The sequence below is a fragment of the Pituophis catenifer genome, unplaced genomic scaffold (assembly GCF_029215685.1).
Source record: "Pituophis catenifer annectens isolate HBS135680 unplaced genomic scaffold, rPitCat1.0.hap2 SCAF_7, whole genome shotgun sequence".
NCBI classification, from domain to species: domain Eukaryota; kingdom Metazoa; phylum Chordata; class Lepidosauria; order Squamata; family Colubridae; genus Pituophis; species Pituophis catenifer.
In genome coordinates, this window is record NW_027256887.1 from 22,861,444 (window position 1) to 22,875,250 (window position 13,807).

Below are 13,807 nucleotides of genomic sequence, written 5' to 3' on the forward strand. Positions count from 1 at the left end.
GAACTAGTTAACAACTAGACTGTTAACTGGACTCTTTTGCTTCAGATTTCATGGCAAAATTTATCATGCCAAATCAAGAAATTGGGGGAAGAATTGCAGACATATAAAATGGTTGACATCTATTTCCAGCAGATAACTCCAGAAATCAGATCAGTTTTGATTATTTTATGATTTATTATTATTATATGACCCAGGAACCACTGGTAGAAAAGAGAAATATTTTGACTGTTCTGTTTAATGGAGAATGTTTTAAGTACTGGTGAGTTGTAGAGTAAAATGCTGGTATTAAAAAGTGCTATAAAAACAAAATCATTCAGTATCCAGCCATTCCTTTCCTTTCTGAGGAAGTGCTTTTAAATTTTGAATTATACTATTAGGTTTGAGCTAAAGAAATGATGATCTGTCATCTTACATTACACCAGTTTTATTATCAGAATGTTTTATTTTTGTTTCTATTTTGTGAGCATTTCTAAATTGAATTGCATTATTTTGGGATACATTGTTTCTTACTATCTAATTGACACTTTAAAATGGCTTCTGTAGTTTTTCAGGTTAATAATCTAAAGGATACATTTTATATTTACATTAAACAAGATACCAATTAATCAGGGTTGTGTTTATCTGTCTAGGAGTTTAGAACCTAAAGTGACACTGAACTTTCAAAAATATTTTCAAGGAAAGAAAATGTCCAGAGTTTATAGCAAAAGAAATGGAGCACATGTATATAGAAGAACTACGGTCTTCAGTGAATTTGCTGATGGCAAATTTGGAAAGTCTTCCGGTGTCTAAAGGTGGACCAGAATTTAAATTACAGAAGTTAAAGCGGTCACAGAATTCTGCTTTCTTGGACATAGGAGATGAAAATGAGGTTCAACTGTCAAAATCAGATGTGGTGCTATCATTCACATTAGAGGTAAGTATATTTATCATATAATACTTGTTGACATTTAAATTACTTATGAATATTCCTAACTCCTTGGGCTTGTTGTTTATTGTGGTTCCTTTAAAAATTCCTAAAGGTGTGCTATTTATCTGGTATTTTGAATTATCTGCCAGCAATTCAATTGGATATTTTACTTACAGAATGTTTTCTAAAAGAATATTTGAAGGGTTGTAAGCTGCAGTTCTACTAAAATCTTCACTGCTGATGATAGCAAAATTATTAAAAATCAGGCTAATCTCTCTTTTTAATGATTTTATTAAAGATCTAATAGTATAAAAAACTATACAAACTAAAAAAATTGAAAAAAGATGGGGAGAAGGTGCAGAAAAAAAAAAGAAAGAAAAATAGGAAGGAAATAAGAATAAAGAAAAAATAAAGAAAAGAAAATATATATAAAGAAATGACTTTCTTCTTTATCATAAGTATAAACAATTTTAATAAATTATCACTTCTTAAAATACAACAAATAATCCCTTTCCCCCCTATCCTATTTCTTATTTATAAACAAATACATGAAGCTCTAGCATTTCAGACCTGATGTCAGCAAACATCCATTAAGTATTACCAGAGACAACAATATATCTACTTTAACCTGGTTCAAATCAACCAGTTTTATATTCCTTATTTTTACTTTTAACTATTTAACTATCCTAAAACCTTATTTCTTTTCATTTCATTTCCAATCCCCTTTTTTTCTAGTGTCCAATTTTTAAAGTCTTATTTTTAAAAAAAAAAAAGTATCAAAGGAAAAGCATTTTTCCATGGGAAGGATTATGTATAATTAATTCCAAAATCTCATTTCAAATTTATCTGGACTCTTAATCTGCTTATAACTTTCTAAAATCAAAGTTTTAATCACTGTTTCTGTTTATTTCCTTCCAATCTTTTTTCAGTTCTTGTAGCTATAATTTCCTTTGCTAGGTATTTGAAGGAAATTCACCTGATTCTTTAAAACATGTCTATCCAAAGGTCCCTAATAGCTGAAAAGGAGTTTCAAAGCAATTTTTGAAAGTGATTAGAAAAGGAAGTAGCAAACTTAGTGTTGTTAATGTCAGGTTAATCTCATTCGAATAGATCATCCTTTATGTTGAAGTCATGTTAACCTTTTCTAAGGCACAGTAATTATCTCAACACAAGAGAAAAGTGATGAAGATTGTTGGACCAGATGTTGAATTTTGTTTAAATTGTTTCATTTTGCTTCTTTTTATTATCTATTATCTTAGGACCTATTCAGAAATAACAACCCTTCAGATTGCCACTAGAGTGTCTGGGTAGACATAATAAGTATGGAACATTAGTACATTAGCATGAAAAAAAAACCTAAATCCTCTTCCTATTGTGCAGGGATGCACAATTTTGTTTATTACTATGACCATTTCTTGTCTCCTTTGATAAATATGGCAAACCTTACACATCTCTTGAATTTGGGATTCAGAAGAAGTGAAAAGAAAATTACTCCTGTCTTAACAATACACTTCTGAATGCTGCTAATGCTTCTGAAAACCAGTACAACTCTGTTTAGTAAAACTACCTTCTCTGGACTTGCATTTCAGTTTAAAGTCTAGGATCTCTAAATTGCTTTAATGCTAGCCTTTCTTTAACAGGGACATATGATTTCTCATTGCTTCACACACACCCTTTTAAAAAAAGGCTTAAATAACTGCCCCAGAAGTCTGCAACATGTACCATGTCCTAACTTTTTAGTCTTTTCCCATTCCTGATCTAAATTCTTGATATTTTCACTGAAGTATTACATATGTGTGTGTTATTTATAAAATTATAGTATCTTCATTATACTTTGCTTATTGTTCAAAGATTATACAAGTTCAAAGTTGAATTCTTCTGTTAACATGAGAAAAAGTTCAGCAAATATTTCTTTTTTTATTCAACCTGTCACCCCCAGTACACTTTTTCAAGAGAATAAAATCAATACTGCTGAAAGTGAAGGGGAAGCCACTAACTCCAACTCCAGCAGAAATGGTTGTTTTTTAAGAACAAAGATTATATTATAGTAATGGGATTTTGTTCTATAAAGTGATTGCCTCCTTTGTCACTCTGTTGGCAGCTTGAGTAAACAGATCTTTTGGGCCAAATTCACATGCTGGAAAAATGAACTGTTTTACAATTCATAAATCTGAAATAGATTCACAATCTATTTGTGAATCAAAGTAAATGGTGTCAGAAGCTAACTGAGCTACAGACATTAAAAGTGATGTTCAGTCAAGAATGAGATTCAGTCTGGAATATTTCATAAGGAAGACAACACCATATTACTTGGGCAGACATTGGTATCACTCTAAGGGTACCCATACTGCATCACAACCTAGCAGTGCGACAAAGTGAATCACTTGGAATCAAATTGGCTGAAAAGTTATCAGGGAACAGGTCTCTCCTCTTTTATGTGTTTTGCTCCTAACTGGTTAGACCTCAGAGAGCATATAGAATTTGTATGTATGTAGGCAGTGGTGGGATTCAACTGGTTCGCACCACTTCTGCTGAACTGATTGTTAAATTGCTGGCTGGCCCCTCCCCTCCCCACCCAGCCCCTTCCAGAAGGTCCCATGCACCCCGTTTTGGCTCCCAGGTAAGTGCAGAGAGGCCTACTCGGCCCAAAACATGTATGGGTGTGCAGAGTGCCCCCCCCACGGAACTTTTTGCTCCCAGAGGGGTGCAGGAAACCAAGTGCTGCCTGTCACATACCATGGCCACGCCCACCATGCCACGCCCACCTATTAGGGCAGAGAAGCAGTTGTTAAATTATTTGAATCCCACCACTGTATGTAGGTTTACATGCATGTGTGTGTGTGTGTGTGTGTGTGTGTGTGTGTGTGTGTGTGTGTGTAGCTTAGTAGAGATGTATATCTTTATCATAGGATTATCTTTTTCAAAAAAAGAAAAAGAAAGGTTGAATAGACATGCGGATTTGTTATAAATGAGAAAGCCAGAGTTGTTTTTAAAAAATATCATTATGTGTCTTATTTGTGCAACCAAGGAGTTATTTTAAACCAGTATTCTCCAAATTATTGTTATCTATTGAACTACTTTCCTTCCTAATCTCTGAAGATATGCTTCAGTTTAGATTCTCAGTACTACAATGAAAGTACAATTGTAGAGAAAAGTATTAACTTTAAAATAAAATGCTTAGAACTGGCTGCCTGTGTTACATGTTACGTAGTTTTTTGGCAGTGGAAAACTAGTAGAATATTTCTAGAACCTGTAGGTCTAGAAGCACTCTGGCCAATTTATCTTTTCATAGCTGGAAAGAAAGAATTTAACTTAATTAATTTCAAAGTGTACAGAAACTGCTAACTTATGAAGTAAGTGAACTTTTCTGGAGGTTTTTCAAAAACTGCATAAATGAAGTGTTTTCTTGCAAAGAAAAGAAAGTGTTTTCCAAGATGTTTGGTTTCTCCTTTTTCTCCTATTTCATAGGAAACCAAAATGATACTGTGCCTGTTTTTAATCAGGGAAATCTCTCTGCAAGTTGACCTGGTCACAATGCACATTTCTGTAATCAAGAAAACAATGGTTTCCCAAAAGCATGATGACACTGATTAAAGTTTAAAGAATTTGAGTTAAGGAACAATCACCTTCACAGTCATAATTTAAGTTGTCTTCAAGACAATAATTTCAATTTCTGAAGTGACAAGCCACTAAAGCAGCATATGGTTTACATTTCAACACCCATTTGCTACACTCAACCCAGAAGTGGAACTTTGGGCAACTAGATTTATTATTTATTTATTTATTAGTTCAATTTATATGCCACCGTCCTCCGAAGACTCAGGGCGGCTTACAATGCACTTATAGCAATAGCCTTCGTTCTTTTTTATATACCTGCTTATTAGGGCTTTTGGTCCCCCATAAGTGGTGTTTCTACAGTCAGCTTATTACCCCCCACAATCCGGGTCCTCAATTTATCTACCTCGGAAGGATGGAAGGCTGAGTCAACCTTGAGCCTGGTGAGATTTGAACTTGCACTAATTGCAGGCAGCTGGAAGCTAAGTGCTACATAACAGCATTTAGTCCGCTGCACCACCAAGGCTCTTGTGATGTTGTAGATGTTGATACGGAGGGCCTTTAACATCCTGGGCTTAATGCAGGGGATTGTAGAACCCAGGGGTGGGTTCTACTTACCTTTACCACCGGTTTGCAACGGGATTGCTGATGATGACATCCCGGGTGGTCGGCGGGGCCTCCCACCGGTTTTACTACTGGTTCTTGTGAACCAGTCTGAACCGGGGATAACCCACCACTGGTTTAATGGTGTGAAAATATTTTTATATGTCTCTGGTTGGACATGCAAATGAAAGCTCAGCTATGTTCATAATTCTTCCCAGCAATATGAATAAATAAAATAAATAAAGGAGCTCTGGTGGCTCAGCAGACTAATTAACATCCACTTACATCTGCTGCCTGCAATTACTGCAAGTTCAAATCTCACCAGGCTCAAGGTTGACTCAGCCTTCCATCCTTTCTAAGGTAGGTAAAATGAGGACCCAGATTATGGGGGCAATAAGATGACTTTGTATAAATATACAAAAGTATGAAGGCTATTGCTTAACGCATTGTAAGCCGCCCTGAGTCTCCGGAGAAGGGCGGCATATAAATACAATTAAAAATAAAATAAAAATAAATAAATGGAAGTTTGGAATTTTGACCACCAATTGTAGCAGCATTCTGCTATCAATCAAAAATTAAGTTTTCCCTAGCTACATCCAGGCAAAGTATCTTCAAATAAGGTGAGATCAATTCAGATTTGCACTTCAGATTAGTGTTATTTTAATATGTGAAAGTTCACAGTTCTATGCTCAGATCAAGGTAAGTCTTACAATAGTTGGGTATGCAGTAGTTTATACTAATGCTCAGTTGCTATGTATCAGGTTAAAATCTAGATACAGTGTTTTTAATATATTTGAAATATTACTAGTTTCTTCATATGTTTTTCTTGGATTCAAAACATAACAATTTGTTTATTTGTCCCAGCATTGTCCCTCACTTGCTGATGAGTAATATTTGTACAAAAAGGTACATTTGAAGCTTTGTGGCCACTAGTCATGATCCAAAAGCATCCACAATTACACTCTCAATATTTATAGTCTGTTGGTGAACAGAGGTGTTATTATAGTCTTTACATCCTCAAATATTATAATCATTCAATTATACATTGAAGCACCGTATTTTTCAGAGTATAAGACACACCCCTTTTCCCCCGCAAAAGGGGGTAAAAATTTAGGTGCGTCTTATACACCGAATGTAGCCCCGCCCACCCACTGGCCCCCACCCTTTCTCCTCTGTCTCGTAGCAGTTACCTCCTTGCAAGCAAACAGCAAGAAAAAAACAGCTCCTTTCAGATTCAGCACAGCCTAATTAGCACAAGTTGATTGGATTCCCCCCCCCCACCCGGACTCTCAGCTGATTTGCTCTCAGCTGTTTTGGGCAGGGCTCTGCTGCTTGCTGCAAAGAGGTAAATTGCTGGAGCAGATTTTTTTTTTCCTTGTGCTAATCAAGCTATGCTGAAAACGAAAATGAAAGTAAAGCAGGCTATTTGCTGCGACGAGGCAAAATTGTTGGGAGGCAGAGGCAGATTTCTTTTTCTTCTTTTCCTCACCAAAAAAGGTAGATGCGTCTTATACTCCAGTGTGTCTTATACTCCGAAAAATACAGTATATTTACTGGTAGGCCAAATATAACTCTAATGTAGTATAAACTGCTAGATATAGGATTTTTGGATTTTTAAAACTCAGTATGATGTTTAGTGTGACAGTTGCTGTGTACACATGGATATAGAGCATACTTGTTTCCATGCAGTGTTTATCACTTTTCTTCCTCAATGTTTAATAGCAAAACCATCAACATATTTTAAAGGATAATCCAAAGTTGCAAGGAAGATGATGATCAATTAACTGTATAAAGCAGCAATAACCTTACATTTATATAAATCTGAGTGAGACCTACATTTTTAGCCAATAGTAACATTGCCTCCTGTGTACTGAGTATTTATTTCAAACTGTTACATCAATGCACATTTACTGGGGTTTTTTTCTTGTACAGATTGTTATAATGGAAGTTCAAGGCTTAAAGTCTCTAGCTCCGAGCCGTATTGTTTACTGTACAATGGAAGTAGAAGGAGGAGAGAAACTTCAAACAGACCAAGCTGAAGCTTCAAGACCACAGTAAGACTTTCAAATAATGGGATTTTCCCCCTTTTTTAAAAAGGAGGATCCCTTCAATCTCATAGGAAAATTTACTCTAAATTTGGATTTATGTTTATGGAAGTAAAAGTTCGCTAAAAGTAACAAGTCACTCATTTGCAGAACTGATGGAAAACTGATAGACTAGTGGCCTGGTTGGCACATCTCTTCTAGAAGTTAACAGCAGAAGGTTTGCAGAAAAGGCCTGATAGGAGAACAGAGGAAAGTAGACATGTCCAACATCAGCATCTATAGGAGGATGTATAAAATTAAGATGGTTATCTTAGCAGAATTAGCAAAACCCTGCCTCTTTTGTGCATGTGTCTATGTTGTTCGTATGAACAATGAGGCAGGGTTTGTCATATTGCTGCAGAACCCTCTTAATATTTTTGACACACACACACACACACACACACACACACACACACACACCCTGCATGGATGACATTGATGCTCACACCAACTTGAAATGGCTAATAAATGCTCCTTTATTTATAGACACCGTCACCCTACTTGTCCTCCATCATAACAAGTGACAATGTATAACAGATTTTACATAGCCTGTAGCTGCCCTTGAATGATGTCAGAATAATGGAGGAGAAAATGTTTGAAGTTGACAAATTCTTAAGACTCTATAACACATGGACTGGGAATGAGACAAAGGCAACATTATAGGGTGGAGGCCAATGATGTTGATCCCCTTATTTATTTCATTTCATTCTACTCAATGTATGACTTACATAGAAGTCAAGAGAGCAAAACACATCTTGTTTAGCCATTCCTTCTAGAATTACGTTTTGCTTTTATTCTCTAAAAACATAATAAGGTGGATGAATCGTAATTCATCATGATTATTCTTTATTTACTAAATATGCCATAGTCCCAAATTTACTTATTTGAGTAAAATAAGTAAAATCTTACAATCCTCAGTGACTTTATAGACATTGTATGTAATATGTAAGATGTTTGGTGTTGCCTACTTCCATAAAGTTTTGTCAATTTCCTAGTTTAATCTTCAAGCTAGGATTTTCTGATGGCCTCTTTTCCAAATAAAAACTAAGTCCAACCCTGTTTACCTTTTCAAGGTCAGCTAAGTGCTTCCATCTAGCTCGGTGGTAATATTATTGATCTATTTGATAATGTTTGATACATTCATTGGTAATATCCTGTCTATCTGTCTAGCTGTCTTTATGCCTACATGTTTTCAGTTTAAATGTATGCTGCCTTGAACTCTTTTTGATCAGGTTTAATTTATTATTTATTTATTATTTATTTTATTAGTTCGATTTATATGCCGCCCTTCTCCAGAGACTCAGGGCAGCTTACAATGCATTAAGCAATAGCCTTCATACTTTTGTATATACCTGCGGTGTTCTATTTTATACAAAGTCAGCTTATTGCCCCCACAAACTGGGTCCTCATTTTACCTACCTTGGAAGGATGGAAGGCTGAGTCAACCTTGAGCCTGGTGAGAATTGAACTCGCAGTAAAAATGGGGTATCTCAATGTGGAAGTGTTCTCTTTGGAACTTACATTTTAACAGCTGATGTGTGGTAAAATATAGAAATGATTGGTTTTCATATGCAATTTTTTTTTCTTTCTGCCTTTTGTTGTTTTATGTTGCTGGATCTGCTGGATGGATCTTCATAAATGTATTCATTCAGTCAGACGTGCTTTGCTTGGCAGAGATTCAACTTGTACACATAGCTTAAAATTAAAATTCCATAAATTAATACTGATAAAATTTATTACACGACAACTTTCTTCAACCTGGAGTCCTCCAGATAAGTGAGTTATAATTTGCATAATATCCAACTCATTCAGTGAAGTCTTTGTTGAAGATTATGGGACTTGTGGTTGGCTTCCTCTTGGATCTCCTTGCAGCTCATTTTTGGAGGATGCCCTAAAGAAAAAGACTTCAGGAGGGAACTCTCATTCTAAGGATGACATACAGGAAGTTAATTAATTGTGCTTCTGATTCATTTGATTGGCCTCTGGGGTGATATACTTTCTTCAGAAGCCTTTCCCTTCTGTTAACACATCACTCAGAATCTTTTGTAGATCTGTTTTAAGACATCCTACCAACAGTGTCTCCTGCTCTTTAATGTGTGCTGTGAGATGCTGTTTTGAAGATTATAGTCACGAAATTCCTTGTGGACCAACCATGAACTTGACATTTGCTAAACAAGTATAAAACTCCATTTGAAAGTAATATAAGCATGTAAATATGACAAGGTGTTTTTTCCTCTCTCTAAATAAATTTGTACTTTGAAACTTCTTTCATATTTTTTTTACTATTTCAAAAATGGAACCTACAGTGCAAGAAGTATGCCGGATTAAACCTGAGACCATTTTTTATTTTATTTTTTATTTTATTTTATTTTATTTTGAATTTGTATACCGCCCTTCTCCCTGAGGACTCAGGGCGGTGAACAGCCAAGTAAAAACATCAAGTACAAATATTAAAATACAGTTAAAATATACATATATAAATTTGGCCCCATTAATTAAAAACAATAAACAAAACACTTAAAAACACTTAAAAAATTAGGCCAGCCCGGCTTGCTGGAAAAGGAAAGTTTTAAGGGCACGGCGGAAGGCACCGAGGTCTTGGATTCTCCTTATCTCTGGAGGCAAATGATTCCAGAGGGTAGGTGCCCCCACAGAGAAGGCCCTCCCCCTGGGGGTCACCAGCCTGCACTGTTTGGCTGATGGCACCCCGAGGAGGCCCTCTCTGTGGGAGCGCACGGGTCGATGGGAGATCGTCGGTGGCAGCAGGCGGTCTCGAAGATAGCTAGGCCCTATGCCATGGAGCGCTTTAAAGGTGATAACCAACACCTTGAAGCGCACCCGGAAGACCACTGGGAGCCAGTGCAGCTCGCGCAGGAGCGGTGTTACATGGGAGCGCCAGGCTGCTCCCGTCACTACCCGTGCTGCTGCATTCTGGACCAGTTGGAGCCTCCGGGTGCTCCTCAAGGGGAGCCCCATGTAGAGAGCGTTGCAGTAGTCAAGGCGAGAGGTGACGAGGGCATGAGTGACTGTGCACAGGGAATCCCGATCAAGAAAGGGCCGCAACTGGCGGATCAGGCGAACCTGACAAAAGGTCCCCCTGGTTACAGCCATCAGATGTTCCTCCAAGGACAGCTGCCTATCCAGGAGGACTCCCAGATTGCGAGCCCTCTCTGTGGGGGCCAACGACTCGCCCCCAATAGTCAGTGATGGAGTCAACTGACTATATCGGGATGCCGGGAGCCACAGCCACTCAGTCTTGGAAGGGTTGAGCCTGAGCCTGTTCCTCCCCATCCAGATCCGCACAGCCTCCAGGCACTGGGACATCACTTCAAGGGCATCGTTGGGGTGGCCTGGGGTGGAGATGTACAGCTGGGTGTCATCAGCGTACTGGTGGTATCTCACCCCAAAGCCACGGATGATCTCGCCCAGCGGCTTCACATAAATGTTGAACAGGAGGGGTGAGAGGACCGACCCCTGAGGCACTCCACATATAAGAGGCCTTGAGGTCGACCTCTGCCCACCTGCCAACACGAACTGCGACCGGTCGGAGAGAAAGGAGGAGAACCACCGTAATACGGTGCCCCCCATCCCCAACTCTTCCAGCCGGTGCAGCATGATACCATGGTCGATGGTATCAAAAGCCGCTGAGAGGTCTAACAGGACCAGAACAGAGGAACAACCCCTGTCCCGAGCCCTCCAGAGATCATCAACCAACGCGACCAATGCCGTTTCCGTGCTGTGTCCAGGCCTGAAACCCGACTGGAACGGATCTAGATAGGATGTTTCCTCCAAGAATTGTGGAAACTGTCGAGCGACCACACTCTCAACAACCTTCGCCAGGAAGCGAAGGTTGGAGACAGGACGATAGTTGGCCAATATTGCCGGATCCAGGAACGGCTTCTTGAGGAGAGGCCTCACCACCGCTTCTTTCAAGGCGGCGGGGAAGTGACCCTCACTCAACGAAGCGTTGATAACACCCTGGAGCCAGCCTCGTGTAACCTCCCGGGAGGCCAGTACCAACCAGGAGGGACACGGGTCCAGTAAACATGTGGCCGCACTAAGTCTCCCCAAAATCCTGTCCACATCATCCGGAGTCACAGCATCAAACTCCTCCCAGGTAACATTCTCAAGACTATTCCTCGTCACCCTGCCCTGATCTACCCAGTCAGAGTCCAAATCCCCCCGGATCTGAGCGATTTTGTCATACAGGTATTGTCCGAAATCCTCCGCCCTGCCTTCCAAGGGATCCTCCCGCGCTCCCGGATGGAGCAGGGAGCGGGTTACCCTGAACAGGGCGGCCGGACGATTCCCTGATGACGCAATAGAGGCGGAAAAGTAGTTAAACTTTGCTGTCTTTATCGCCACTAGGTAGGTCTTAATATGCGACCTTACCAGTGTTCGGTCAGATTCAGCGAGACTGGCCCTCCAACCGCTCTCTAGGCGTCTTTTCCGGCGTTTCATCTCCCTCAGCTCCTCGGTGAACCAAGGAGCCGCGAGGGATCGACACCGGGTCAGAGGCCGCAAAGGCACGACTCGATCCAAGGCCCCACCAGCCGCCCGATCCCAGGCAGCTACCAGGTCCTCGGCCGAGTCGTGTGCCAGATCTTCAGGAATTGGCCCAAGCTCCGTCTGGAACCTATCAGGATCCATCAGGCGCCTGGGGAGGATCCATCTAATTGGGTCCGCCTCCCTGCGGCGGGGTGTAGCGGTTCGAAGGTCCAGACGAAGGAGTGAGTGATCTGACCATGACAAGGGTTTCATGTCTATATCCCCTATAATAAGACCACTCAACCACTGGCCAGAGACAAAAATCAGGTCCAGCGTGTGTCCCCCCCTGTGAGTGGGGCCATGAACTAACTGGGTCAGGTCCATGGCCGTCATGGAAGCCATGAACTCCCGAGCCATCTCTGCCATTTCACCAACGGACGGCAGATTGAAATCACCCATGACCATAAGCCTGGGTGTATCAACTGCCACCGTGGCTATCACGTCGAGTAGCTCGGGCAGGGCCGTTGCCACGCGGCAGGGAGCCAGGTACATAAGCAGCAAGCCCATCTGAACCCCATGACCCCATCTCACAAAGAGGGACTCACACCCGGCAATCTGTGGCACAGTGGTCTCCCTCGGACCCAGACCTTCGTTAATAATAACCGCCACCCCCCCCCGCCCCTCCCCTGGGCCCTCGGCTGATGGAATGCTCTGAAGCCTGGTGGACACATCTCGACCAGAGGGACCCCTCCCTCCGGGCCCAACCAGGTCTCCGTAATACCCGCCAGGTCCGCTCCCCCCTCTTGAATAAGATTGTAAATGAGGGGGGCCTTATTTACCACGGACCTGGCGTTGCACAGCATCAGCCGGAGGCCCAGGTCCTGAGTATCTGAGCCACCTAGTATCCGAGGGGAGCCTTGAGGACCGGGGCGTGCAATCGCTCTCAAGTAGCGAGTGCGCACCCCCGGCACAAGATAAGGTCCTCTGCTCCCGCCATATCTGCCCCTCCCATCCACCGTGCTGATGACATCCCCAATCCCTCATCCTGCGCCCTCCAGACCGTTACCCTGTGCCAGGCTGGGCCCTGACCTAGGTGGATTACCCCCCCATCCCCTTTGGTCGCCCTCCCAGTTCCCCTTAAAAGATTATTAAAAACCCTAATTAAAAAACCCCTCAATCCCCGCTTTAAAACATGCCACCTCTCGGGGCTCCAAAGCCCGTCCTTAAGGTAGGCCTTCGATAGAGTGGAAGGCCATCGCCGCGAGAGGGGGGCATTTCGCAGCGCAAGCAAATCTGCCGAGGTATAAGCCATACAAGTATGATGAGATGGAAAAGGGGAACCTTGGATGTCAGCGAAATTTAAAGATAGTCATTGAGGTGAGAGATGGCAAAAGAGGCTGGCCAGGATGAAGCTGGGGCCCCTTCACTCTCTCACAGTGATGGGGCGACCAGATCAGATGGTTGCAGTGCAGGCGGATGGCCACAGCCGTTCTCTCACCGCGGCTGGATGTAAAAGGCCAACAATAGTCACTTTCTCCCTGCAGATGGAGCAGCAGTCCTTGACCTGGACTCTCAGCTTCTCCCTCCAGCCTGCAATCTCTCCTCCCCCGAGCCAAGGCCTAAAGGTGGAAATCGGGCGGCAGGAATAAACTAGCCAGCAGCAGAAGGAGATAGAGAACAAACATAAAAATCCAGGAGGGTGATAATAAAGTCCCAGAGTCAGTAGTGATGGAAAAATGGGCCGACCTAATAGAGAGTCCAGGTAGCAACGGGGGGGAGGCCATTTTCATAGGGGGGGGCGAATCCAAGGGGGAAACCAGATGGTAATTGGAAATCCCCCTCTATCACTCCCCAACTCCCTTCGATGTTCCGGGCCAAATCCCAATAGTCCTGCCCGTTTTCTCCGAGCAAATTCTGCCACGATCTTCCCAGGTCTCGGTCCATGTAGGGGGTTTTCAGGCGCAGCTGACCGCTGGGCCATACACCCCGGGCCTCAAATCTGGGCTAAATAACTGTTTGAAGCGGCCAACAGGCCTCCGAGCCTCCGGGTGCCGGGTCCATCGCCTTCCCGCACCCCCCCTCCCCCGGCAGCCCAGCTTTTTTTCGGCCACCGTCAAATCAAAGGGAGGCTTGGGTCGCTATAGATGATTCCCTCGGCTCCCTCAGTTCT

At 41.9% G+C, this 13,807-nt stretch overlaps 1 protein-coding gene across 5 annotated transcripts in view; it reads left to right on the forward strand.

Annotated features, from left to right (window-relative positions):
- Positions 1 to 13,807, forward strand: part of CADPS2 (calcium dependent secretion activator 2) — a 369,911-nt gene that overhangs the window by 131,961 nt on the left and 224,143 nt on the right. For all 5 annotated transcript variants that reach the window (XM_070947809.1, XM_070947812.1, XM_070947808.1 and 2 more), the window contains exons 5-6: positions 677 to 913; positions 6,998 to 7,119. In XM_070947809.1, the coding sequence (XP_070803910.1) occupies positions 677 to 913; positions 6,998 to 7,119 (359 nt within the window). The remainder of the gene's footprint in view (positions 1 to 676; positions 914 to 6,997; positions 7,120 to 13,807) is intronic.